The sequence below is a fragment of the Eptatretus burgeri genome, chromosome 7 (assembly GCF_056783735.1).
Source record: "Eptatretus burgeri isolate ZD-2024b chromosome 7, Ebu_testis_v1, whole genome shotgun sequence".
In the NCBI taxonomy this organism is placed as follows: domain Eukaryota; kingdom Metazoa; phylum Chordata; class Myxini; order Myxiniformes; family Myxinidae; genus Eptatretus; species Eptatretus burgeri.
Genome location: NC_140967.1, coordinates 106,066,999 through 106,093,154, shown reverse-complemented (window position 1 = coordinate 106,093,154; position 26,156 = coordinate 106,066,999). Strand labels below are relative to the sequence as shown.

At 44.5% G+C, this 26,156-nt stretch overlaps 1 protein-coding gene across 12 annotated transcripts in view; it reads left to right on the top strand.

The window, feature by feature from the left end:
- Positions 1-26,156, top strand: part of LPCAT1 (lysophosphatidylcholine acyltransferase 1) — a 111,612-nt gene that overhangs the window by 34,408 nt on the left and 51,048 nt on the right. For 11 of the 12 annotated variants that reach the window (XR_015060513.1, XM_085890207.1, XM_085890212.1 and 8 more), the window contains exons 4-10: positions 1,934-2,046; positions 2,578-2,638; positions 2,908-2,966; positions 3,057-3,091; positions 17,272-17,326; positions 18,829-18,911; positions 22,274-22,387. Coding sequence is in view for 11 of the 12 variants with exons in the window: in XM_085890207.1 (XP_085746333.1) it covers positions 1,934-2,046; positions 2,578-2,638; positions 2,908-2,966; positions 3,057-3,091; positions 17,272-17,326; positions 18,829-18,911; positions 22,274-22,387 (520 nt within the window). In the remaining variant the exon portion in view is untranslated. The remainder of the gene's footprint in view (positions 1-1,933; positions 2,047-2,577; positions 2,639-2,907; positions 2,967-3,056; positions 3,092-17,271; positions 17,327-18,828; positions 18,912-22,273; positions 22,388-26,156) is intronic. The other variant, XM_085890206.1, reaches the window with a different exon arrangement.

Genomic DNA, 26,156 nt, shown 5'->3' with positions numbered 1-26,156 from the left:
TAGTTTCGTCTGCACGCGTTTCATCAGTTCCCGGGGAATTTGCTTGGATCGTCTCCCTCACCTACCATATTCAAATCCGTGACTCCGAGTCGCTTGAAGCAAACTGTAAAAATAAATAAATAAAATTCTCCTTTCGTATAAAATGAACAAAAAAAGGTAAACGTTCAATTTCCGTCCATCCAAAGATTGTGAGCACACCACACCTGAACCTGCCAAAGCTCGTTATTCTGGTTTATTTGGCCGTTGTGAAATCGATCCTCCATAGAGTGCGTATGGTGTGCCGTGTCATCGTTTGATACATGCCATTCGGTTTTTCTCTCTTTGTACCCATTATGTCTTGTGACGCTGCAACGTGCAGCTGCTTGGTTTGTTTGTTTGTTTTTTTTTATCGTGGTCTTTAGATATGACAATTGATAGTCACCATTATCTCGCTTCTGTTGGTTCTTGGTAAAAGATTGAACATCTGCCGAAATGCCCCCGAGGGGAGCTCTACTGCGATGTCTCTATAGGTCCCTTGTCAAGCCCCCCCCCCCGACCCTGGGCACTTGGCACTGGAATCGACTCGGCTGCCAGGCCTGTGAAGCTTCTCCTCTCCGTGACGTTCCCTCGGGTGATGAACTTGTTTCCAGCTTTTGTGAAGCTTCTGACTCCCACAGTATTATTTTTTTTATTATTTTTTTTTTGGTCATGCCATGGGAGGGTAAAGACTCTTGGAATGCTTTGGTCTTTTTACATTGATGCGACCTTGATCTTCCAGACTACAGCTAAACCCACTCGATGGAACTCGTGGAATACTATTCCTCATGAGAATGCCAGTTTGTCGGTGGACAAGCCCGACGATGGATTCATCAACTTGAAGCTGAGAAGGCGCGACTGGCATTTACAACATTGGCTCATTGTCTGAGCAAAAGGGCTTTTTCCCAGATGAAGGGCCAAGGCTCAAAACGTTACCTTATTCACACTTTAGACTCACCAGAACCACTTTAGCCCACTCTCCGGAAGTGCCTCACCGCAGAACCATCAGAGGTGTGTGTGTGTGTGTGTGTGTGTGTGTGTGTGTGTGTGTGTGTGTGTGTGTGTGTGTGTGTGTGTGTGTGTGTGTGTGTGTGTGTGTGTGTGTGTGTGTGTGTGTGTGTGTGTGTGTGTGTGTTGGTGTGTTTCAATGGTTATATTTGATTATTTGTTTTCCCACCACCAAACGTCTTTGTTTGTGGATCGAATTTCCAATCGGATCGATTTCCTTATGATTGTTCACGGTGTGATGCGGGGCTGCCGTGTGGTAGAGCAAACTGCCGCTCAAAAGCCCCGTGATGTCAGCTCTCCTGCATCGTCTTCCATTGTTAATTAAAAGACGGTATATTTAATATCATCAGTGTTCATGAATACCCTGATGATCCTTTTGGGAAGAATGAATAAGTTTTTTTCTTTTTTTTTTAATATTCTTCACAAGTTGAAGTGTTGAAGCCAAACTTTGTTTCGACCAATGACATTGCTCCTCACTTGCGTTGTCACCACACAACCAAGCCTTGGTGTTGGCTTTACGGATGAGGTAGCTGGCTTAAGATCTTAGGGTCTTGAAGTTGAGCCCCTGCCAACCGTTGAAATAACACCAAGTGGGTTGACTCAGCCTGTCTTCCTTCCGAGGTCGGCAAAATGAGTACCAGCTTACTGGTATTGCTCCAACAGGGGCATTGCTTCAGCAGCACAGCTGTGCTTCGAGAACATGATGCAACCTGCAGCCACTGGCTGCATACGAAACGACGCCGACCAAAACACCACAATGGTGATACTGCACTTCCAGGTTGCATGCTGTGTCGTGTGTCTGCGGAAGCAAATTCCTAATTTTGTTTCAGCAATCGGTTCATTCAGTAGCTCGCACCCAATTTTTTTTATTTATTTTTTTTAATTTCCATTCATTCTATATTTCTTGCAGCTCTGATCAAATACGTCCAGCCGGTGTTTGTCTCACGTGATGACCCGAATTCACGAAGAAATACAGTGGAAGAAATCAAGCGCCGTGCAGATACAAAGGGTGACTGGCCCACGGTACGGTCCTCGTAACCTTTCATTAATGTCAATGTTTTTGGTGCCTTTTGTAAATCGAATTTGAAATATCATTTTATGGCATAGATTGCAGACTTTGAATCCTGGATTCTTTTGATTATATTGGGCGTTGAGTTTCTCGATGTCCCAAGGGGATTGCCACGGCAGTAATTGCCGTCTTGCTGAGGTCTATGCAGTCAGGCGGCGGCAGTCCTGAAATAATTGTTCTGTTTATTTATTTATTTGTTCGGTTTTTTTTTTTCCGGCACCAAAGGTGGATGGAGGTTATGTGTACACCACCGTCTGTCTGTGAGCACGATATCTCAAAAAGTTACGGACGGATTATGACAAAACTTGGTGGAACACTTGGGTAGATGACGAGAACAAACCATTTATATTTTGGTTCAGGTCCGGATGCAGATCCAGCCTGTCAGTGGGATACAAACGTAATGTTGAGCCTGGAGGAAGTCAGCACTCCACCTAGTGGTGTTGTCGTTTGTTTTATTGTTTGTCTTTTTTTTTTTTTTTCTCCAGGTGATGATTTTTCCAGAAGGCACATGCACAAACAGAACCTGCCTTATCAAGTTCAAAGCAGGTAGCTGGTGTGGTTCGATCTCAGTTGAAACCTCAGTTTCAGTGCATAACCTTTTCCAGTTATAATTTTGGGTTCTCTCATTAGAGAGCAGTGATAGCTCATTTGAATGATGACGAACAAATGAAGATCCCATGCTCATGTAACCATAGAATGGTTATTGTTGTTTCTCTCCTCATGTTGAGCTCGTGGTTTTCATGTTGTGAAATCCTTTGTGGTGCCGATCATCATCATGTTAATGGAGAAGGAGTCTTATTTGTTTTCTGTTAAAGGTGCGTTCATTCCTGGTGTTCCTGTCCAACCTGTGGTCATTCGCTATCCAAATAAAATGGTAAGACCACTCAGCATATGATGAGCACAACATTTGTTTAAATCGTGCGACATGACCGTGCTGTGTAACTGAAGGTTTGTGCCGTTGCAGGACACTGTGACCTGGACATGGTATGGTCCTGCGGCGTAAGTACCTCATCCTGAAGAAACAGCTCTTTTACCTCCTCCTATTATGAGTGCTTCTGTAGTTTTCAAATTCGCACGTTTTGTCATCTTTTAATTATTGAAATGCACATCATTCCCCCCATCCCCTACCAGTGATATTTATTACCCCCATTCACCCTACCTACCCCAACCCTCTTCCTCTTTATTAGTCCCCGACCGGTTTCACCGGAAGGTTTGCTCTCTGTCTGTCCATCTTTATCGTCTGACCTGTGGTTTTTCAGACTTTCTCCCGTTCCCTTTAACATATTCAACTGAATCTTGGTGCACGGCTTTATTATGATAAGTTACAGAAAAACTTCGAGTTTCAGGGTGTTTCGTTAATTTTTCACAGAGTTATGCCCTTTTTAAAGAGCAGGTTGCGGGTCACCAAACATGTTCTGAAAATTTATCAATACGAGTGCGGGCCCGTAGGTGCGGGCCCGTATGTGCAGCTTCTTTCCTTCGCTCTCGTAAACGACGACTGGATTTGGGCATTTTTTCAATTAGACCGGACCAACCGTATCATAAATGGCCATAACTTGGGAAACACCTGGGAAACGTACTCAGGTCCCCAGCATCAATTGTGACGTCGTATCAAAAGAAGAATTGTGACTCCCCCTCTCTCTCGCCCCCCCCCTCTCTCCCCCCAAGTCTCGCCCCTCCTCTCTCCCCCCTCCTCTCTCTCGCCTCTCTCGCCTCTCTCTCCCCCCTCTCTCTCTCTCTCTCTCTCTCTCTCTCTCTCTCTCTCTCTCTCTCTCTCTCTCTCTCTCTCTCTCTCTCTCTCTCTCTCTCTCTCTCTCTCTCTCTCTCTCTCTCTCTCTCTCTCTCTCTCTCTCTCTCGCCCCTCTCCAGGTCTCTCTCTCGCCCCTCTCCAGGTCTCTCTCTCGCCCCTCTCCAGGTCTCTCTCTCGCCCCTCTCCAGGTCTCTCTCTCGCCCCTCTCCAGGTCTCTCTCTCGCCCCTCTGTCTCTCTCTCGCCCCTCTGTCTCAGTTTTCAAACCCTTGGGAAAATTCATACCTTGGGATTAATTAATAATTAGAACAATTAATTCAAACCTTGGGAAAAAACAGTTTTCAAACCTTGGGAAACAGCTGAAATGGATGAAGAACAATATCAAACCTTGAAAAGGCACATACTCAGGTCCCCAGCGTCGATTGTGACGTCATACCAAGCGAAGAAGAAGAAGAAGAATTGTGACGTCAATCGTGCAAAATAAATAAATAAACATTAATTGTGACGTCATTCGTGATGTCACAGCACCATGTCCTGTCATTGGTTGACAGACGTTATTGGTCATTATTGGTTGACAATATATAGGTCGTTATTGGTTGATAGACATTGGTCATTGTATCACGTTATTCTTTTTATTACTGCCAAATATTGTGCTATTATTATTAGTATTATTTATATGCTGTTATTATTCTGAGATATCTTTGGGAAAAAAATGGCATGATATGGTGGAACGACACTTCAGCTGCGATATATATACCTTTCCAACACTGAAAAAAGCAATAACATGGCCGTAACTTGGGAACCGCTCGTCCGATTAATATCAAACCTTGAAAAGGCACATCCGCGGGTCCCCTGCAATATTCCTGGCAAGTTTCAATCAGATCGGACTGGTGGTCGTCGAGAAACGGCGGTCGCAGACACACACACATACAAACACACATTGCTGGAATTATAGATAGATGATTATATGTGCATTAAATAGTTCGATGCAAACTATTGTGGTTGCCTAACTATTGGGAAAATTAATGAAATTTAACTCCGAAGTTGTTATTTCTCAAGGCTTTTGAAAAAAACAGCCGCGTGCCATATATGGATGGTGACGTCACGTTCTCCAACACAAAGCGGAAGCACGCTCTTTCATTGAAGAAGTGTCCAGTTGAGCGGGCCGTTCTTTCGCTTTTTTTGAGCTTGCAACTGTCTGTATTATCCTTTTTTATTTTGAATTATTGAAGAACAAAGTTATTTGGATATTTGTACATCATGCCTCGTACGTGTGTCATCGTGTTTTGCGAAAATGGCTGGAAAACGTGTAATCGCTCCCACCGATTCCCGAAGGAATCAAACATTCGCTGGCAGTGGATAAGATTTGTACAAACAAAACGGGCGAATTTTCCCTCCTTTTAAACTTTTAAACAATATCTTTGTGGAAAAAGCGCTGCGGCCTAACATCTGGTCAAGGCACCCTAGGCCCTGCGCGCCATCGAACATAAACCTTATAAAATATCGGAATTTTACAAACTTCACAACTACCGAGTGTTAAGCATCCCAAGCGACTGCAAAAACCGAAAACATCATTTGAATTGACTTTAAAACGAACCCGCAACGTCGATCGAAGCAAAAATCTCAATTCACCACAGGAATTAACGGCATTATTTAAAATTATTTTGTCAGTCATAAAACCGTAATATTCAGCCATCTACGAACAATCATCTTTCCATAATCCAACAGCTTAACAAGTCAGGCATGTGATGATAACCTTTATTGGGATGAAAAATGATTTTTAAACCTCATCTTTGTGGAAAAAGCACCGCGGCCTAGATCTAGCCAAGGCGCCCGCGGCCATACGCGCCAGGCGCCCTCAACTTGAAACATTCATAACTCGACGAATAAAAGCTCAAATTGCACCAAACTTACCTTATTCTTGCGAGCTCACATTCTCTGTTAGTGGTTGAACAATCCAACGCTTGGCGAAGTCTGCTTCGCAATGATAGGAAGAGCCGACATCGAAGGAGCAAAAGGCGACGTCGCTATTGACGCTTGGCCGCCACAAGCCAGTTATCCCTGTGGTAACTTTTCTGACACCTCTTGCTCAAAACCCAAAAAGTCAAAAGGATCGCGAGGCCACGCTTTCACTGTCTGTGTTCGTACTGAAAATCGAGATCAAGCGAGCTTTCGCCCTTCTGCTCTACGGGAGGTTTCCGTCCTGCCTGAGCTGGCAGTCAGTCCCTGCCACTTGTACACGAAATAGGCCGTTGTCTTGCACTTGCAAGTGGCTCAAATTTATATGGCTCAGGGCCAGAAACTCCATAGTATAAATTCCCATCATCCTCTGACTCGTCCTCGGCAATATCGGAATGAACACACTCAATTTAATCGCCGCTCAAATTACTCTCTGATTCGCATCTCGCCATTGTTCACATGCTGTTTCCGAATGTTCACGAAGTTTTCGGAGAACGTGACGTCATCGCATCTTCGGTAACTTCCGGACTGTTTTTCGATCACTGACAAAAGTTTTGACTTAAAAGTAAATTTTAGCATATTTTGAGTTTCAAATATAAGAAAATAATTGCCCAATGATTATTAATGTGCTTACAACCTTCGAATCACGCAAAGTCATCAGCGACCCAAAACCTGCTCTTTAAACTTCAAAAATACCACATATTATACATGGGTCAGTGTTCAGCTGGCCTGACTCCAACCCAATAAAATCATGCACCGCCATTGCATGAAGCAGCACAGATCGGCAAGCCTCGGGACTGAGGCCTGGGTGTTATTCCACGGCTCGGTGCAATTGAAATGATCCCAGGTATATAGCCACGATGTATTGTATATGCACATAAGCCATACGCATGTTTTTGCTTCATGTATTATACATTGGGTTACTACCTCTTCTACCGAAGGTGAAGGAGGTTCTGTTTTCACCCCTCTCTGTCTGTCTGTCTGTGTGCATGATATCTTAAAAAGTAGATGGATTCGGACGAAACTTGGTGGATACGTTGGGTGTGTGACAAGAAAGAATTGATTCAATTTAAATGAAGATCCGAATGTGGAACCAGATCTGATAATTTTTTAAGTGATTCTTCACCATTGAGAGATTGAGGTAAACTAATATATGGCACGATATCTCAAAAATGTGTTGAGGCCTGATTTGTCCTCGTGGACCTGGCATTATGTGGCAGAGTTATGCGCTCTACCGAGTGCTCTTCTAGTTTTTTTTTTTTTTTTTTTTTTTTTTTTTTGTATACCTTGGTCGAGGCTCGTATGAGAGCTAACACACAACTCACAGCAAGGAGGCATGAGACAAGAGGGGCGGGAGTGGAAGGGACAAAACATTGGGGAACAGACACAGGTGAACTGTGGAAGGGAGAGGGATGGGGATGGGACGGGGAACATGGCGAGGAGAAGATGGACATTACAGGGACTTTCAGGAAGGAAAGCAGGAGAATTGAAGGAAGTGGGCTTGGGTGGATTATCGGGGGTAGAAAAGATCGAGGATTTGGATGGGGGAAGATAAGAGGTGGTGGTGAACAGCTGTTTTGAAAGCCTGGAGGGAAGAATGGGAAAGAAGAGAGTGAGGAAGTTTATTCCAAAGTCGGGAAAAAGAGGAATGAAAGAGTGAAGATGAGCAGTGATTCGTGATTTTGGTAGTTTTACCAGAAGGGGGTTGTTGGCGGACCTTGAGCGCCCTGTGGAAATGTCGTTGGGACAAATCGCAGAGAGAGCAGGGGGGGCAAGGCTGGAGAGGAGTCGGTAGAAGACAGAAAGACCACCGACCAACCTGCGGTGATTGAGTGAGAGGCCCAAAGACTCAGCTTCATTGCGGGAGATGCCGATGATCTTAAAAGCCCTGGTTTCGACAGCGTGAAGTCGAGAAAGGTGGGAGGCAGGAGCACCAGCCCAGAGGGGAGAGCAGTACTCCATCAGGCTACGGACAAAAGCTTTGTAAGTGGTCAGGAGCTCAAGAGGGCCGAGAAAAGACTTAGCACGACGGAGGATTCCCAGTCGGCGACTGGCTTTTGAGGCGAGGTTGGAAATGTGACTTTCCCAGGAAAGGTCATGGCAGATAGTGAGACCCAGAAGCTTGAAAGAAAAGACTTCTTCCAGAGGATTGTTGAGAAAGTGGATGGGGGGGTTTTGTAAACGGTCCTTTCGAAGAGACATAGTGAGAGTGTGAGATTTGTCTGGATTGAAAGACATGTTCCACTTGTTGGACCAGTTTGTGATTTTATCCAGATCTGCAGTGAGCGAAGAAGCTGCTGCTTGCCGGTCTGAGGGATGACAGATGGTACGGCAGAGGGTGGAGTCATCGGCAAAGAGAAATAGAGGATTTTCCAGAGAGTCCGAGAGATCATTGATGAAAACCAGAAAAAGAACAGGGCCCAGAACGCTACCTTGAGGAACTCCAGCCTGCACAGGAAGAGGGGATGAAAGAACTCCATTTAGGGCCACACGTTGACTGCGACAGGAGAGGAAGTCTGCGAGCCATGAGTGGAGATGGCCTTGAATACCATGGGAAGAGAGTTTGGTGAGTAGGGCAGGGTGCCAGACTGTGTCAAAAGCACGTGATATGTCCAGGGATACGGCTCGGATTTCCTGTCTGGCATTGAGGACCTCCATCCATTGATGGGAGAGCAGAAGCAGCATATCCAGGGTAGAGTGACCTGGTCTGAAACCAAATTGATGATTGGAAATCAAGCCATTGGAGAAGAGGAAGGATTTCATGTCTGAAGCGATGATGGATTCCATAACCTTGCTGATGATTGGGAGAAGGCTGATTGGTCTGTAGTTATAGGGATCTGTTTTTGCACCTTTTTATGCAGGGCAGTGATGTTAGCAGATTTCCAAGCAGATGGCAGATGACCTTGGGAAAATGAGAGGGTGAATAGAACAGAGAGAGGGTGAGCAAGAGCAGAAGAGCAGGCTTTGAGGACACGTGGGCTGATGCCGTCTGGACCGGTTGCAGAATCTGACTCGAGGTTTGAAAGCAAGCTCTCCACCTTGTCAGGAGAAAAGGATACAGAGTCCAGGGACAGTTGGGTGCGACTGGGTAAAGTGGGTAGAGATAGTGATGGGTTTGGGACACAAGATTTAGCTGCAAACACCGAGTTTAGACATTCAGCTTTATCACGTGTGGAATCAGCAGTGCGGCCATTTGAGGTAAGGGAGGGGATGGAGGGGGAACATACACCAGAAACGGATTTGATTAAACGCCACCAGGATTTTGAGGAGGGAGAGAGGTTTGAGAGTTCAGACTTGAGATGAGAAAGATGTTGTTTTCTGGCTCTCCTGAGGCTAGATACACACTTGTTCCGAGCTTTGTGGAAAGAACTGAGATTGCCCTCAGTTGGGTTTGCTTTCCATGAGGCAAAGGCAAGTTGTTTCAGGACAACTGCCTCGCCACAAGCTTCAGTAAACCAAGGGCGGGAGGAAGGGTAAGACAGCTGAACACGAGAGGGGATAAATCTGTGCATGAGGGAGAGCAAGTTTCTTTGAAAGAATTCCCAGGATGAGTTGATGTTTGAGAAAGTAGAGATAGGAGACCAGTCTGTAAGTTTGATGGCTGCTCGGAGACCCTGCCAGTCGGCTTGAGTGAAATGCCAGACTCGACGGCGGTGAGGTGGTTCTCTGATAACAGCCAGAGAGATGTCCACTTTAACAAGGACGTGGTCAGAAGAACCAATTGGAGTGAAGGAAGAGCAGCAGATATTGTCAGGGAAATTTGTCAAAATCAGATCCAGAAGAGATGGAGTACCATTGGTTGAGATCCGGGTCGGGAAGTTGACCGATTGAGTCAGTCCCAATGAGTCACAGAAAGCTTTTGCTGATGTCCCATGGCAGGTGAGAGAGGTACCCACACCTAGCCAACTGGCGTGATGACAATTGAAGTCGCCACATAAGAGGAAGAGAGAGTTTGGATGAGAAGATAGAAGATGGTCCATGTTTTCGGAGAGTGAGGTGTAGATGGAGTCATCACTGTTCGGTGGACGGTACAGTACACATATAAACATGAGGTGGGAGTGGAGGGGAAGCCGAAGCCAGAGGTATTCCTGGGGGTGTGGGGGAGTGAGAGCAGTGCAGGGAGAGTGAGGAATAGAGTCTTTGATGAAGAGAGCAACACCTCCACCAGGACGAGGCTCAGGTCTGTCATACCGTAAGAGGGAGTAACCAGGGAGAGATACTTGGGAGTCAGACACGTCTTGGGAGAGGAAAGTTTCTGTTAGGCAGATAATGTCTGGTTTGTCAGTGGCAACCTGCATGGAAAGATCTGAAAGGTTTGAGCGAAGGCCCCGGATATTAGAGGTCCACACTTTTAATGAAGAGGTAGGGGAGGAGGCTTTGGGTGCAGGAGGTGGAGGGGGCAGGGGAGGGTAGGACGAGGGACGAGGGGGGGAGGTAAGGAGGGTTGCTGAAGGAGTGTGGGGTATTGCAGAATAGCGAGGGGAGGGGGCCGAATGAGGAGGAGAAAAGGCTCTGTGGTGCTGGGAGAGAGGGGGGACAAGAGACAAGGAAGATGGCAGTTGAGGATTTGAGGAGGTGGAGTGAAGAGATGGAGGTGAGAGGGCAGTGGAGGGAGGCAGGTTGGTGGATGAGAGGGGGGGCAACTTAGAGAAGGAAGAGTGAGGGGGATGAAAGGTGGGAGAAAGGTGAGGGGGAATTTTTGAAAGAGGTGAGAGGGAGGCTTGGAGGGAGAAGAGTGGGATGGTTGCTTTGAGAGTGAGAGTGAGGGGTGAGGGGGTGAGTTGGCACTGAAGTTGGAAAAAAAGAATGGTTGATGGAAAGCGAGCATCCATGGCAAACTGTGGTTTTTAAAAGTTTTAGGTCAGAGATGCGATTTAACACAATTCTTGATGGATGCAATGAAGGCGAATTCAGAGCATGGAGAGAAGAAGCGCTGTAATAGTTGGATTTTTTAGGCAAGGAATGAAGGAGAGGTTGAAATGAGAGCAGTCTGTTAAAATAGCAGAAGAGTAGTGCATTGTGAAACAGTAAAGAGTACCACATGTGTGAGAGAGGAAGATGAAGCATTATAAGATCGTTTTTGTTGTTAATATTAATGTATGAGAGAGTTTTAATATAAAATAGGCAAAGCCGAGAAATGAGCGAAACACGGTAGGTTGGAGTTTCTTCTTCGTCATTTCGGTTCAGGTATCGGCTGAGTATGCATTAATGCAAACTAATTTTTATCTCGTTTGTAATCCGAGTTGTCTTTATTGGTTTCTAGTCTCCAAAAGATTTCAGTAAATGAAACTTGCTTTTCATTTTATTGCGCCGAATCGACCTGAACATGGTTCAAGTTTTTCTTCTTCTTCATTTTTGTTCCGGTCTTGGCTTGAGGGTGCATTAAACACAAGTTAATTTTTCGATCCTCGTGGTGGATCTCTTAGTCTTACTCCCGTTGTTGTTCTTCATCTTCTTGTTGTGGACTTTTTTGTTTCACAGCCTACAGTTTTCATCGAAACTTCCTGAAACTTGGCGTATATATGTAAAAATACTCTGCGCAGACAGTAACCATCTCCGATTTTGAAAATTCCTCCTAGAAAAAAGTTGACGTCAAAATATCTCCGCTAATGGAAATCGCCTAAAAAATTATCTCCGAAACTAGGCAAGCTTTTTGAATTCTCTTTGCGGGAATCGAACAGGGCATTAGCAGAGATGAATTACCGCACATATAATACATCACTATGACGTCATATCAATTTTTATGACGTCATTCCTTTTTTTGACTTTTTGTTTCACAACCCAGAGTTTTCATCGGATCTTCGTGAAACTTGCCATGTATATGCAGAAAGCCCACGCGCAGGCAGTAACCATCTCCGATTTTGGAAATTCTGCCTAGAAAATAAGTTGACATAATGGAAATCGCCTTTGCCATTTTCTCTGAAACGAGGCAAGCTGTTTGAATTTTGTTTGCGGGAATCAAGCCGGGCATTAGCACAGATAATTAATTTATCGCAAACCTGATGCATCACAATGACGTCATCATTAAGAGGACGAGGATCTTCGCTCATTCGAGCTTGTTATCTCCCGAACCTTCATTGGGACCGGAAAAGAACATGTGTTTGCAAAGTAATTCTCATTCTTATTAACCCTACCTAACCCAACCCTCTTCCTCTTTATTACCCCTGTTAACTCTACCTAACCCCACCCTCTTCCTTGCAGTTTACTTTGTTTCCTCTTTTCCTGTTCATCCATTCTCTTGCTTATTGTGTCCAAATGTATCCGCACTGTTAGTTGGTTGTTTTTTGTTTTGTTTTATCCTTCAATCACCTCTCTTCCATGAGCCTTGACTGTGCATATGTTAAACTGTGGATTGAATTCCTTACTTGGTTCATTGTTTTGTATGGGGTACTTACTGCAACTACTACTATTACTACTCCTACTTTTTTCTAACATCCACCTTGTTCCCTCCTTGTCTTCTATGCTATCTATGAGAAGGACTTGCGAGCTATCTCATTAATATCAAATGTTTTCCTCGTACCCCATGCACGTGACACGAAAAGCGGGCTTAAGCAATTGGTTCAGGTCTGTCCGTGCATCTGTCCGTTTGTCTTATCAGTTTATGATCGAGGAACAAATTATTTAAATTGAAAGGTGTATTTTGAACATGAATCGGAACACGAACCTGTAGTTTTATCAAACTTTGGCTCTGAATTCATCCCGATTGCACCTGCGCTTAGAGGAGTAAGATCATTTTTTTTTTTTTACTCTGTCTGTCTGGCAGTCAAACAAAATTGAAAATCATTCCAAACAGGAACGTACTGTTTTTAATGGCCTTATAAAGGACACAAACAACAGGCATGAAGAACTAATGTAACATGTTGGATATGTTGATGCAATCGACACTGGGTAAAACGGCAGTTCCTGGAATTTATTCAATTATACATCTTTAAACCTCTTTAAACCTTTATTTAAATTGAATTATATATGTGAACACTGGATAACACAAATCACCTTCATATCACTTCCAAGAACCTCCAGGTTTGTAGCACTTGGATATGTTCTATAGGGTCGTGTATGTTTAATGGGTGATGTTTACAAGACTGCTTCAGTAGCGCCAAACTTCCGGATTTTTTTTTTTGTTTTTTTTTTACAGATCTTGAAAATAATTCTTTTATTAAAATTGAAGTAAACTTGAACACTGTGTGGGGTAACGTGTTCTATGAACTATAGTTATCTCCACCACCGCAGGTAGACGGAGGTTATGTTTTCACCCCCGTCTGTTTGTCTGTGAACAGGACATTTCAAAAAGTTGTGGACGGACTGGAATTTTTAAGTCATGCTTCACCACTGAGAGATCGAGCCAAAAACGACATATAACACGATATCTCAAAAAGGTTATGGACAGATTTGGACGAAACTCGGTGGATAGTTTGGGTGTGTGACTAGGATGAATCAATTGGATTTTGTTGAAGATCTTTTAAAAAAAATTAAGTGATTCTTCACCGATGGGAGATTGAACCAAAAACAATACAAAGCATGATGTATAACAAATTTATTGGGCCTGATATGTTCCACCGGATCAGGCAATGTGTGGTGGAGGAATGTGCTCTACCGAGTGCATTGCCCTTCGAGTTAACCTCCGCCATCTTCGAAGATGGATGGAGGTTACTGTTTTCACCCCTTTCTGTTTGTTTGTTTGTGAACAGTATTACGGAAAAACTCCTCGACGGATTTCGACGAAACTTGGTGGGGGGGGGGTTAGGTATGGTCCAAGGATCATGCCATTAAATTTTGGACTTGGTCCCCCCCACCCCCCCAAAAAAAAATTGTTAGAGAAAAAAATTTTTTTTTTGCATTTCTACATGTTTTAAGTGATTTCCAACCCCCCCCCCCCAAAAAAAAAAATTTTGAGATTTTTTTTTTTTTGCATTTCTACATGTTTTAAGTGATTTCCAACCCCCCAAAATTTTTTTTACCCCCAAAAAATAATTTTTTTTGCATTTCTACATGTTTTAAGTGATTTCCAACCTCCCCTCCAAAAAAATTTTTGAGATTTTTTTTTTTTTTGCATTTCTACATGTTTTAAGTGATTTCCAACCCCCCCAAAAAAAATTGTTACCCCCCCAAAAAAATTCTTAGAGAAAAAATGTTTTTTTTGCATTTCTACATATTTTAAGTGATTTCCAACCCCCCAAAAAAATTGAGAAAAAATTTTTTTTTGCATTTACATGTTTTTAGTGATTTCCAACCCCCCCACCAAAAAAAATTTACCCCCCAAAAAAAAGGAATTTTTTTTTTGCCATTTCTACATGTTTTAAGTGATTTCCAACCCCCCCCCCAGAAAAAATTTTAGAGAAAAAAAAATTTGCAACTTTTTTTTCAACAAAATTTCGATTTTTTTTTTTTTTTTTTTTTTTTTTTTTTTTTTTTTGCATTTTTACATGTTTTAAGTGATTTCCAACCCTCCCCCCCAAAAAAAATGTTGGAGAAGAGAACTATAACTGTCAGCACTGTTAACATCATATTTAATGAATAAGATATAAGGCTCACTTGAGTGACGCAGCAGTATTGGCGGCGGAGGTTTTGCACTCTCCCGAGTGCTCCGCCTCTTGTTTCACATGTTATCCCCATTCATAAGAAAATACAAGGGGTGTGTGTGCGTGCGTGCGTGCGTGACAGACATGAATGACCTTGGTTGTCAGGTCATTACAGATCAGATCTTCAAAACATATAGCACGATATGTCAAAACATTGTGGACGGATTATGACAAAACGATGTGGATTAGTTAGTTGGGCGATAAGACTAAGCCGATTTGATTTTGGTCCAGGTCCAGACCCAGATCTGGCCCATCAGTGGCATACAAAACGTAACCTGTTTGGCCTAGTGGAGGTATACACTCCACTGAGTGCCGTTCTAGTTGATAAATGTATTTGATTTGTATGAATCCACCATGATTGGCTAGTTTTTATGTTGACCAGTTGCTCCCACACAATGATATGAATACCCTTGCATCAGTCCATGACCAAATATGATGTCATCGGTGTTTTCATGTTTGTTTTTTTTCATCTTCACGACAACTAATGTTTTAGTCTTGAAGACATTTGAGCTTCTTGGAAGCTTGTTGCACGAGTCTCTTGAAAACATGTAAAACTTCGTGGTGGTTCCACATATGTACTCATTCAGTCAATTATTTAATTTTGGACACCAATGATGTCATCACCAACAAGCAAGATTTTTTTTTAAAAAACAAAATGTTTATCGTTTTCACAAGTTTGCTTTTATCTCGGATAATGTTGAGACTTGATCCTGAATCCTTGATCCTTGATCCATGTTCCCCGTCCCATCCCCATCCCTCTCCCTTCCACAGTTCACCTAATGTGTCTGTTCCCCACTGTTTTGTCCCTTCCACTCCCACCCCTCTTGTCTCATGCCCTCTTGCTGTGAGTTGTGTGTTAGCTCTCATACGAGCCTCGACAATGTATACAAAAAAAAGACGATGTTGACATCAGAGACTGAGGTCAATCTTTATTTTGACCGAGTGACTTGCATCAGGCCATAGTATCTGTGTTCTACCTGTCCTCTGACGTCGATTGACCCGACCTTTCAGGATCAAGACTAGTTCTCCGTTCTCCATTGGGTCTGTGTGCTTGATTGTCGGCTTTTAACATCGTGCTTTCCGAATGCTTAACCACAGCCTCGTGAGAATATAAACTGTTCTTGGCTAAAAATGGCAGAAAAATGTTCACTTTTACCCCCCTGAGCCTGATTGGCGAATCTACCACCCTGTTGAAAACGTGGTGTTGGCTTAGCGGTGAGGGTGGCGGCTTGGGATCCCAGGTGGCTGAATTAACACCCGGGGGGTTGACTCAGCCTGTCACCCTTCCAAGGTCGGCGAGATGAGCACCAGTGTTGCAGCCAAAAGGGCTGCACACGAAGGGAAGGGGTATTGACTGATTTGTTAAATCTGGTGTTGGTGTGGTGCAGGCATGATGGGCCGAATGGCCTCCTCCTGCACATAATTTCCTTGTAATTCCTTGTATTTGTCAAGCAATGATGTCCATCCTTAGAACTCGTTAATGCCTCACCCTGTCTGCAGAACACCAGAACGACGGTTTATAGCTGGGCCGAGACTTCAACCCAAGCGAGCCAATTGTCAGAGCAGAGACGATAAATCGTTTCACTTTTATCCTCGAGATTCATAACTCGGAGATCACTTACAACCCCCAACCCACCCCGTCCCCCTACTTTTCCCAATTCCACCGTGGCGGTGTGGTAAATTGGTCCCTGTTTGCTTCACATTGCAGGTGCTGACCATCATGAGTCCGCTCTTGGCGGTAACCGTTGGCTGCTACTTATTTATTTATTTTAAATGTCATCTACTTTCATTTCACTGGTTTGTGGTGCTAAATAGTGATGGGTGTGGGAGGCGGATGTCTGTGGGTGTGGTTGGATGGGAGGGTGTCAGGCTTTTCAGACCTAGGCAGTTTGGAACATGCGAGACGACTTTCAAACTTACACATTTTTTTGGTAACGCTGTTGTTAAATGCTAAACTCGTTCCGTAATAGCACACGAGTGCAGTTTTGCACTCGCTTTGCTCACAATCGCGAGTCCTGCTCGTTTCCATCCCATTGGTTGCTGTAAGCTGGCATTTACGTGAATGCCGTCGTGATTTTCACGTGTGTATAAAACCTGGTGTGTCGTTTGGTGGATAGGCCAAAAGTTGCGGACAAAGACAGACCGTTAAGCTCCACTGGTACTGCCACATAAACCTGTTACCAACGATCCATGACATGTCCACCATATGTCCAAGAGGTGTAATTTTTGCACCTCCACTCGGATCTCCTCCAAACCTCTTATTTCTTCCTCGCCCTCCCAACTGTTGTATTTTTGAAATGAGCGACAAGATCATTAACGGATAATGGACCAATCTAAACTGCATACGTGGGATTTGAACCTGGGATTTCAACTTGGGAGCTAAGCACTCAGATGGGAACCTCAAGGAGACGAACCCAAAAATGTTCCTCTTTTCTTGATGTACAACCTCAAGTCCACACTTGCACGTTCCAGGGAGTTGCCTCTTGTAGATAATGCTCGAGGTGCGAAATATGGGAAAGCGAATCGAGCGTTCCACCTGAGTGAATGCGTGCTCCATAACACAGCACCTCCTGCTAGCAAATGCAGCGGATGTCAGGTTTGGTCAGGTTTTACCCTCTGAGAAGCGAACCAGAACCAGATGACTTGGAAGCAAATATATCCGAACGAATGGACGATCCTTCGACCTTTAATTTAATGTTTTTTTTTTTGTTGTTTTTTTTAATACTTGCGGTCTCGCCCCCTGGTTGAACCTCATGTTTCACCGCTCGGTTTGAGAAAATCAAATCAAATCAAATCATTGGCTTTAATGATTGTTATCACCAAGTGTTTGTGTTCAAACCTGTTTATTCCAGTCATTATTTGAAATTTTCTCTCAATGTTTCTCTTCTCACAGCCTCAAGATTCTGTGGTTAACCTTGTGCCAGATTCACAACAGAGTGGAGATCGAGGTGAGCATGCAGACCATGATTCATGCAACCTACGTGCCCAACGAAGGAGGTCACTGTGTCTGATGCAAGTAGAAATGGTAAACTGTCCTACTCAAGAGCACAGTCAGATGGTAGGGCAGCCCGTAGTGTCTACGTTGGTCGGTCAGACAGGTTCTCGTGTCTACGTTAGCCAGGCCGTGGCGTCCGCGTTGAGCGGTCCAAAAAGCTGCCTTGTCCGCGTTGGCCTGCCGGGCAGGCTTTCGTAACTGCCGATCTGTCCTGGTCGGTCAGGCAGGCCGTTGTGTCTGCATTGGTCAGGCAGGCCATCGTGTGCGCTTTAGTTAGTTGGTTGGGCAGGTTGTCATGTCAATGTTTTGGCAGTAAGGAATCCATTTTGTGGCAGCAGTGTCAGGCGAGGGTGTGTCGGTTTATGGTTTATTTGGAATTTGTATCGAACATCGTGTTATTGTGATGCGTCACTACGTACCCTCGACTAGCTGACTGGTTTTCTATCTCCTATCGAAACCAATATTGCACTACATTTCGAGCTTCGCCATGGTTGTCAGTTCTGTAGCTGACGGGCATTTTCTTCCGTTGCATCTCAAAAGACTTGGCCGATGGAACCTCTAATTGGGACACCTTCCACCCAGGGTGTAGGGCTCCTTGGCCCCTTTTAAGTATTGTAACCACAATTGCACCCTTCATGTTGGTCCCGATGAGCAGAGAGCCGCACTGGCGCGTCGTACGTCCTTAAATTACGTTTAATTGCCCTTCGGAGCTTGAACGGGTCGATGTAAGAACGAAGAAAAGCTCCCACACACAGCGGGGCACAAGGTTTGTGTCGGCCTGTGTCTGTGACGCTCGCCTTGAAATTTCTACACCAAACACAAATACAACCTTCTTGCATTCGCCTTATGAGCTCACAATGGAGCTCAAGCGTAGAAATCACACGCATGCCAAAGACGTTGGTCGACATCAATGTACCTTGACGCAAGTTACATGGATAACAGTGGACACACACACACACACACACACACACACACACACACACACACACACACACACACACACACACACACACACACACACACACACACACACACACACACACACACACACACACACACACACACACACACACACACACACACACACACACGACATTTTGAACCTGGTTTCTTTACATCATGAATCATTTGTTCAGATAGAATACTATGCAAGAGGGCCAGGGGGACCAATGTTGAGCCTGAACTCCCTGAGCATCCTCTTCTGGAAAAATTGTAGTTTCACTGGTCTGGGGTGGGGTGTTGGGGTTGGGGAGGGGGGGGGCTAATGCTTCAGTAGAACATTTTCCAGATTCCTCACGTGTGTTTGACCCCTTTCCCTCATTTTGGAGTATTTCTGTGCTGTACAGTCCTTCAGCCATTGGCTGAGATTGAGGTTTGACCGAACGTGAGAAATGTCCGTGAGTGGCGGTGGCGTTCGAATTAAATCTTCATTTTGTGCAATTGTTTTTGTCACAGTACCTGCCTGTGTACGAGCCCAGCGACGTGGAGAAAAGGGACCCCAACATATATGCCAACAATGTGAGAAAGGTCATGGCCAGGTATGTGAACGTGATGTTCTTTTCTTTGCAGGTGTGAGGTGGCACGGGCTGGTACGAGTGCACTCGGTATTTGGTAGCGGCAGGGTTTACACCTGTGTATGTTCGGGCTGGGCGATATTTCGATACTAGATTATCGGCTCGATCCGATGTTGAAAAGATGGAGTCAACGTGATACTACTATTTTTCAGACTGTCGATATATCCGCACATTTAATAATGGAAAAAAAAGTGCTGGGCGGTATCGTAAACGGAAAATTTTGAGACTTTCTGCTCACAAACATATGCTGCCCTCGGAGCGACAAACACCATTGTCAGATCGATAACATTTGTAGTGCCTTGTTTGGACGACATCCTTGTCAGGCAGTAACCAGGAAGATCACCTTGTTCACTTAGGTGAAGTGTTTCCATCGTCTGTGCTCGGCAGGCATTCGGATGAACCGAACAAAATGCTGCTTCTTCGCAGAATCTGTCACACACTGTAGATAACGGATTGACAACACGGTTACTCGGCCTGTGCAGAAGTCGGTGCAGGCCATTGTGGATGCTCCTCAGCCACAGAATGTGAGCCAGCTGAAGGGTTTTCTGCGGATGTTGAACTATTACCAACCTCCTTTCAACCGGTTCACCACAAGCCTGTGTTTCCACAAACGAAGGTGCATCACAGTTGATTGGAGGCTCAGCAATCGGAATGCACTAGTAACACCCCTGGCATCCAATGCAATAGTTGATGTGTCAGCTTGATACAGGTGGACCTTCACTTCGGACTCCTCTGTCTGTCAAGAGTCCACCACCCTCCGCTCGAACTGCAGGACACCGAGGGACGGGCTTGGAGGAAAGCAATGCACAAATTCCTCTGTAAGCAGGACGAGAATGGTTTAACCACAGGTGATGCTCCACCCCTTCACAGATTCCTCGCACATAGGCCTCCTTGTCCACCTCCAGCACATGTACAGTTTTACGCCTCAGCTCTCTGAACAGCTCAGGTCTGCCGTTAAGCCTGGCCCTGCGACTGGTCAATGGTATCCAGTGTCCCTTGGGAGACAAAATTCATCGTTGCCTTACGATTGGTTCTGAGACGTCCACCGGCAACATCAAGGACGGTGGTCTTGAAGGCACTCCACAACTCTTCAGGATTTCCCAAAACACCCAGACTCCCAAATCCCTACTCAGCCTGTTTGTAAACTCCTCAGCTACCCTATCATCCTTGAGCTTGCCATCATCCAGCCTCGGCTGGGATGGTACCATTCTCCTGGACTTGAGCTACAACTTCAGAGTTGCTACAACAAGCCTTTGGTCGGTAATGAGGAACTGATCACTCAGGTGGACCCTGCAGTTCTGGAGCATCCTCCAGCAACCATCACTGAGAACATGGTCAGTGTCCTTTGCCACTTCACCAGCATTGGAATACCAAGTCCAGTGCTGAAACTATGAACCAGCCACCCTAAGTCCACGACTTCTTGCAAAGCCAGGGAACTTAGTGCTGTTCCTTTTCACAATTCCAGACCCATGGGGACCAATACATGTCTCGTATCCATCCCTATCGGGGCCAGTCGATGCATTTAAATCCCCCAAGACGAGAAGAGTATCTTGCCTGGGGCACTGTTCAACCACAGACTCGAGCGTGGCGTAGAATGTCTCCTTCACAGTGAGATCACTCTCCTCAGTTGGAGCATATACAGAGACCAGGGGAATGACACCCAAGGAGTGACGAATCCTCAGTCTCGTAATACAGTACACTCGTTCACCAGTGTTACCTCCATTATCATGGGAGTGAGCTTATTGGACACAGCTACAGCAACTCCTTTGGCATGGGAACCATCAGAGCAATCAGACCAATAGTAGGTGTGACCGCTCGCCATGATCTCACCACTATCCGGTCTCCGAACCTCAGAGTGCTGCAATACTGATGTTCAGATGATAGCAGAGACAGGTGATCATCCTCTCTTAGAGTGAGGACATTCCTGGTTACAACCCAAACGGACCAGCTAAGGTTAACCCAAGGAGACAACCATCAGGTGTACGACACCTCAGCACCACCCCGACACACACCACCGCAAACCGACCCAGGAAAGTTACCTCGTGCTTTTCCTCCGATCATCAAAGAATGGGAGTCCTGAAGGCATTGCCCTAATCACGGCATCCAGTGAGCTGCCCCTGCGCAGGGCAGCTGCAGAGGATTTAGTCCCACTGAGTAGGTTTTAAGTTTTATTTGACTTTTTTTTTGTGTTTTACGGTGGCCGAAGTGCAAATTCTGCTGCCAACCTCCGAGAAAATCGGAATCCAACTGCAGGAGGACGTACGCAGACGCAGTTGGGCACCGGATATAATGGATGGCCGTTGGCTCACAAGAAGCTCCTCCGCCCTTTGACAGGTTTTGTTTTTCATCCTGCTGGGTGTCCATATCTATTCACCCTCCTCACCAAGAAACTTGGCGGGGGAGACTGTTTAGTCGCCGGCAACCCGACCATGAAACAGATTCGTACAGGTTTACATGGTACCTGCAGCAAGTCACAGATCTGATCTGGCATGACCTGATAAAATATATATATATATATATATATATATATATATATATATATATATATATATATATATATATATATATATATATATATATATATATATATATTCGGTGGTTGAATTCAGTTACAGGATATGCAAATCCTCTTCAAATTTCAACTTTATCAGATAAAAATTGTTTTGAGAACTTCGACAAAGTTTTGGCCTTTTGACATCAAAATCAATACGCTTCTTGCTTATTACCAACTCGACCGTTTTGTGAGGTTTCATCAACATCGGTTTAAAATTTGACCTGTAGGCGATTGACATCCAAACAGACGGCCAGAATCACACTTGCGACCAACCGATATACTTGAAAAATATTAGATTTTTTAAAAAATAAAACAAACAAACAGACAGGGGTGAAAGCATGACCTCCTTCCACCTTCGGTGGTGGGGGTAACAATCTTCGAGCTTCTGGTCACGTTTCTTACTCCCACAATTATGGTTCAAATTGCTTTCCTTTCATCCCCAAATGAAGCACGATCATGTCTGTTATCGTATTGGTGGGGTGGCTCGTGGTGTCACAACATGGGAGTCTTAACTGGTGGCAAAGGGCAAACCTGTGGTCAAGTGATGCTCTGTGCACGCGGCACAAAACTCTGGGATCTTGTACAAGTGGTTGCAAGACAAAGGAAGGACATTGTTTTTATTTTACCTTGAAATCTTTCTGCGGCACGTCTCGTATCGAGTCCCAAGATGTCAAATTCGTCAGGAATATCGTCTGACGTTGATTTACTGTAAAGTGCAGCAGCATGGTTTGCAGCAGGTGTGCACGTTTCATCCATCCACGTGTGTTGGCAGAGCGCTGGGAGTCCCCACGGTTGCCTTCACGTTGGAGGATTCTTTCAGCAAGAGGCGAGCACAGACGGAACCTCCAGAAACAGAACGGATGTCCTCCTTACTGTGCTCTCTCAGGTAGGCGTTTGGTGGTGGATGTTCTTTACATGGGGTGTGTAACTTGTAACCCATCTGTTTCGGGACATTGTGGTGTCGTTTAAAACCAAAACCAAGGCTCATGGAACCGCACGAACACTTGTCGGATCAGGACGCAACAGAACAAAAGGAACAGTAGAGAAAGAGATGGGGAGGGGGTAAACACACCAACAGCAGGGTTGAGGGATCGAATGGAGGGAGTCATGGACAAATATGGGATGTGGGCTGTTTGCGGACATTTTGTTCATGGTTTTTTTTTTCTTTCATCATGGTTCACAATTTCTAAAAACAAATTTTTACTTTGTCATTATGGGGTATTTTGTGTAGATCGGTGACAAAAAAATTTTTTAATCCATTTTTAATTCAGTCTTTAAGGCAACAAAACGTGATAAAAATCAAGGGGTGTGAATACTTTATGAAGGAACTGTCATTTAATCGTTTAACCCAGTTGAGGACTACTTGGTAGAGTAGTCAAAATGTCACACCTCATCCTTACACTGAGTTGGAGTTGTCTTCTGTTTCCTTGGATATCGTCTCCTAAGTACACCTAGTCTGTATCTACGAAAGTGCATAAAAGTTTTGATGCTTTCCGGTTCCGGTTTTAGATCACTTCCGGTTCCGGTTTTAGAGCAGCGAGAGGTCTCCTTTGCTGACGTTCTCAAAGCTAAGTTTCCGGTTGTTATTTGTCCCGTTTTAACTGTTTAATTTTCTCACCTACATGTTACTGTGTGTTGCTAGTTCGGTTTTGTTTCAAAAATCGTGCTATTTTGTGAGTATTTTTGTCGACGTTCTTACCTGTGCTTGAGGCCTAGGCCTAGGCTTGAGGCCTACCGGTTCCACTCGGTGTTCGATCGTTTTTTTTTTGTTTTGTTTGTTTTTTCTCCCCATTACCTTCAATTTTGATCCTCCCCACTTTCCAAACATCCCCCATTCTCCCAACTAATCTCTTTCTTATCTCAAAAAAAAAATAAATAAATACCCTACAACAACAACAACAACGCGCTCACCTTCTCCCGATTCTGCTTCTTCTTCTTCCTCTTAACTTCCTCCTCGTCTTCTTCCTCGATGTTTTTTTTTTTTTACACTTCCATGACCTAATCTGTTGAACTCTCTCATATATTAATATGAACTCATTTAAAAAAAAAAATGCTTTGTTTCGTTGTCAAGCCAAACAAATTTTTCTCTCCACTGTCAGACTTTTTCTCCAGGAAAAGGGATGGATTTGGTCGTCATGTCTTCCTCCCCAATCAGGCCTCTTGCCTTGGAACAAGGCATAAATAAACAATGATGAACATGTGTTTTATGAAACAACTGGGTTAAACTTGATGGGAAAAGGTCCACGGTCAGAAACAGGTCAGCGGTTCGATTCTGACCCTGACCGAGTCATACTAAACACTTTATTTGGCATTGAACGTGCTGATTACTCGCTTGGAGTTCAGCATTTAGAGGATGGAGCATGGATAAACCCCTTGGGTTGGAATCCCACGGGGAGGGAGGAGACGTTTCTCCTTCATTTCCCCGCTGACTCCAGAGATCACGGTGACGTCACTTGGCTCGGCTGGTACCCACGCTGCCTCAGGAAGTTAATCGCTATCCCCAAGGTCGCGGTTCTGCTTGTCTGGCCAAGTCCTGTGTTGCCTGGCGTCTCTGTCTACAGGTGCGCACATGATTTTTGTGACACCCCTTCCATGAGTCTTAGACCCTGTAAAAAAAAAAAAAAAAAAAAAAGGTCTGAAACTGGTTTCCGTCAATCGATTGACCTCTTGACCTAAATCTATTACAAAGGCAACAAAGGAAAATCGGTTTTAATATTTGTCTGAATTTTCTCCACGTTCCATGTCTTTTCCCGTGAAATGGGAACGGTTTTGAGTGTTTTTGTTTTCCTTTGTAAAGTCAGTGCATAATTGTCTGCATAATTGTCTCGAGTGTTGTTGGAACTCCAACGAATACAAACCCTCTAACAATCCTTGTTTTCTGGGTATATTGGGGTAACACGTTCACACACGCACACCAAAAACTCCCGCACCCAGGTGTTTACTGGAAGATGTATCTGCGGTAACGTGTTGCTGCGATTTCAATGGAAAGTTGTTGCTTTTATTTTCTTCATTCAGATCAAATCAGAAACTCAACTGAGCTATCTTCAGACACACGTTGACCAGTAACCTAAACTTGGTGAGCATGAGCGAGATAACAATAAACCTTGCCAAAAGGTGACCACGTGTGACTTCTTTAAGGTCGCACTGAGGTGAACAGAGCTGCTATCCACCAGGAGCGACTCCTTGAGGAATATCTGCCTACGAGAGATTCCGATGAGAATCGTTCTACAGAGTAACCATGAAAAATATGTTTGCCTCATAACGTCACCAAATGACGTCATAATGTCTCAAGCTTGACATATCTAGAAAGCACTCATCGAGGTGTTCAATTTGAGGTCCTACACAATATGGTTCCTAAAACTTGAAAATTTGACCTTGGGGTCAAATATGTTTGACCTCAGGCGCTAACCATGAAGGTCAAGGCCAATCGCCACCAAAAATTAATCAGCTGAGCGCCAGGCCATGAACTATATTCACATGAAGTTTGAAGATGATCCGATCAAAATTACTCAAAAAATAAGGGTTTCGTCGACTCCCCTGATTTGCGACAAAGTGACCTTGACCTTTGACCTTGACCTTCAAAATTTTATGAGCTGAAAGGGACCTCTATAGGCCTCTGATATGCGAAGTTACAAAAATTTCCAATGATAACTGTGCTCTGCAGAATTTTTTATACGTGATTACAGACGAACAAAAAAAAAACATACAAGCTGACTAATATAACATATCTTGCAAAAACTTCGTTTTAGCAAGATAAAAATGGGTATCTTCAGTTCCATGTTCATCACTGGCTTTGTGCCTCTTACATGCTTGAGTCGTACGAGAGAACAGCATCGGGTCACAAACTTACAAATGCGTAGAATTATCATTTAATTTGTTGCACTGTGTACTATCATAGATTTCCATCATCGATCCCTGTCTGCTCTGTCTGAGTGGTCTGTGAATCCCTGTCCTTCGTTAACGGCCCCAATTATTCCCACTTTCTTGTAGGGTCGGTTGGGGAAGGTTTTTGGTCCAACTGGCTGGCCAGCTCTAACGTTCAACTGAAGCAGATTTTGATTGAACGAGTCATTTGTTCAGGGTGCCGGAGATGCCTCACGCCCTCTTCTCGAAGGACACCTTGGGATCTTTAACGTCCACCAATGCACCCATTGGCAGACGGGAAGCCCGGTTTAACCGGAGGGATGGTGCCCACGTTGGTGTCTCTCCCAACATGTGAAGCACCAAGATGGCAGTTTATAGATGTGTCGGGATTCGAACCCAGGCGAGACACCACCACAGAGGGAAGTGTGCACCACCTGTAGGCTGTCCTGCCTACCCCCTTTTTTTAATCCGAGAAATATTCAACGGCTTACAAGGTCACTGTACAAGGAAAGGAAGGAGTTTGGGGAAACACATGAGGAGATGGCGAAATCGGGCAGAGAGAGGTTTAACGGAGTATTTGGTTGTACTGCACTGATGTCTATTTGAAGCACCACGATACTCTCCAGGAGGAAGCAATTGCATACTCTGTCTTCATAAAACTGCTAGTTTTGCCCAATGTTGTGCAGCAGAAGTTTGTGGGTGGAGGGAATGGGTGATGTAACAACTACAAAGTATAAATGGAGCATCCCCTTCTTAAACTTTGAGCAAGACACAAATTTGCTCCAGAATTG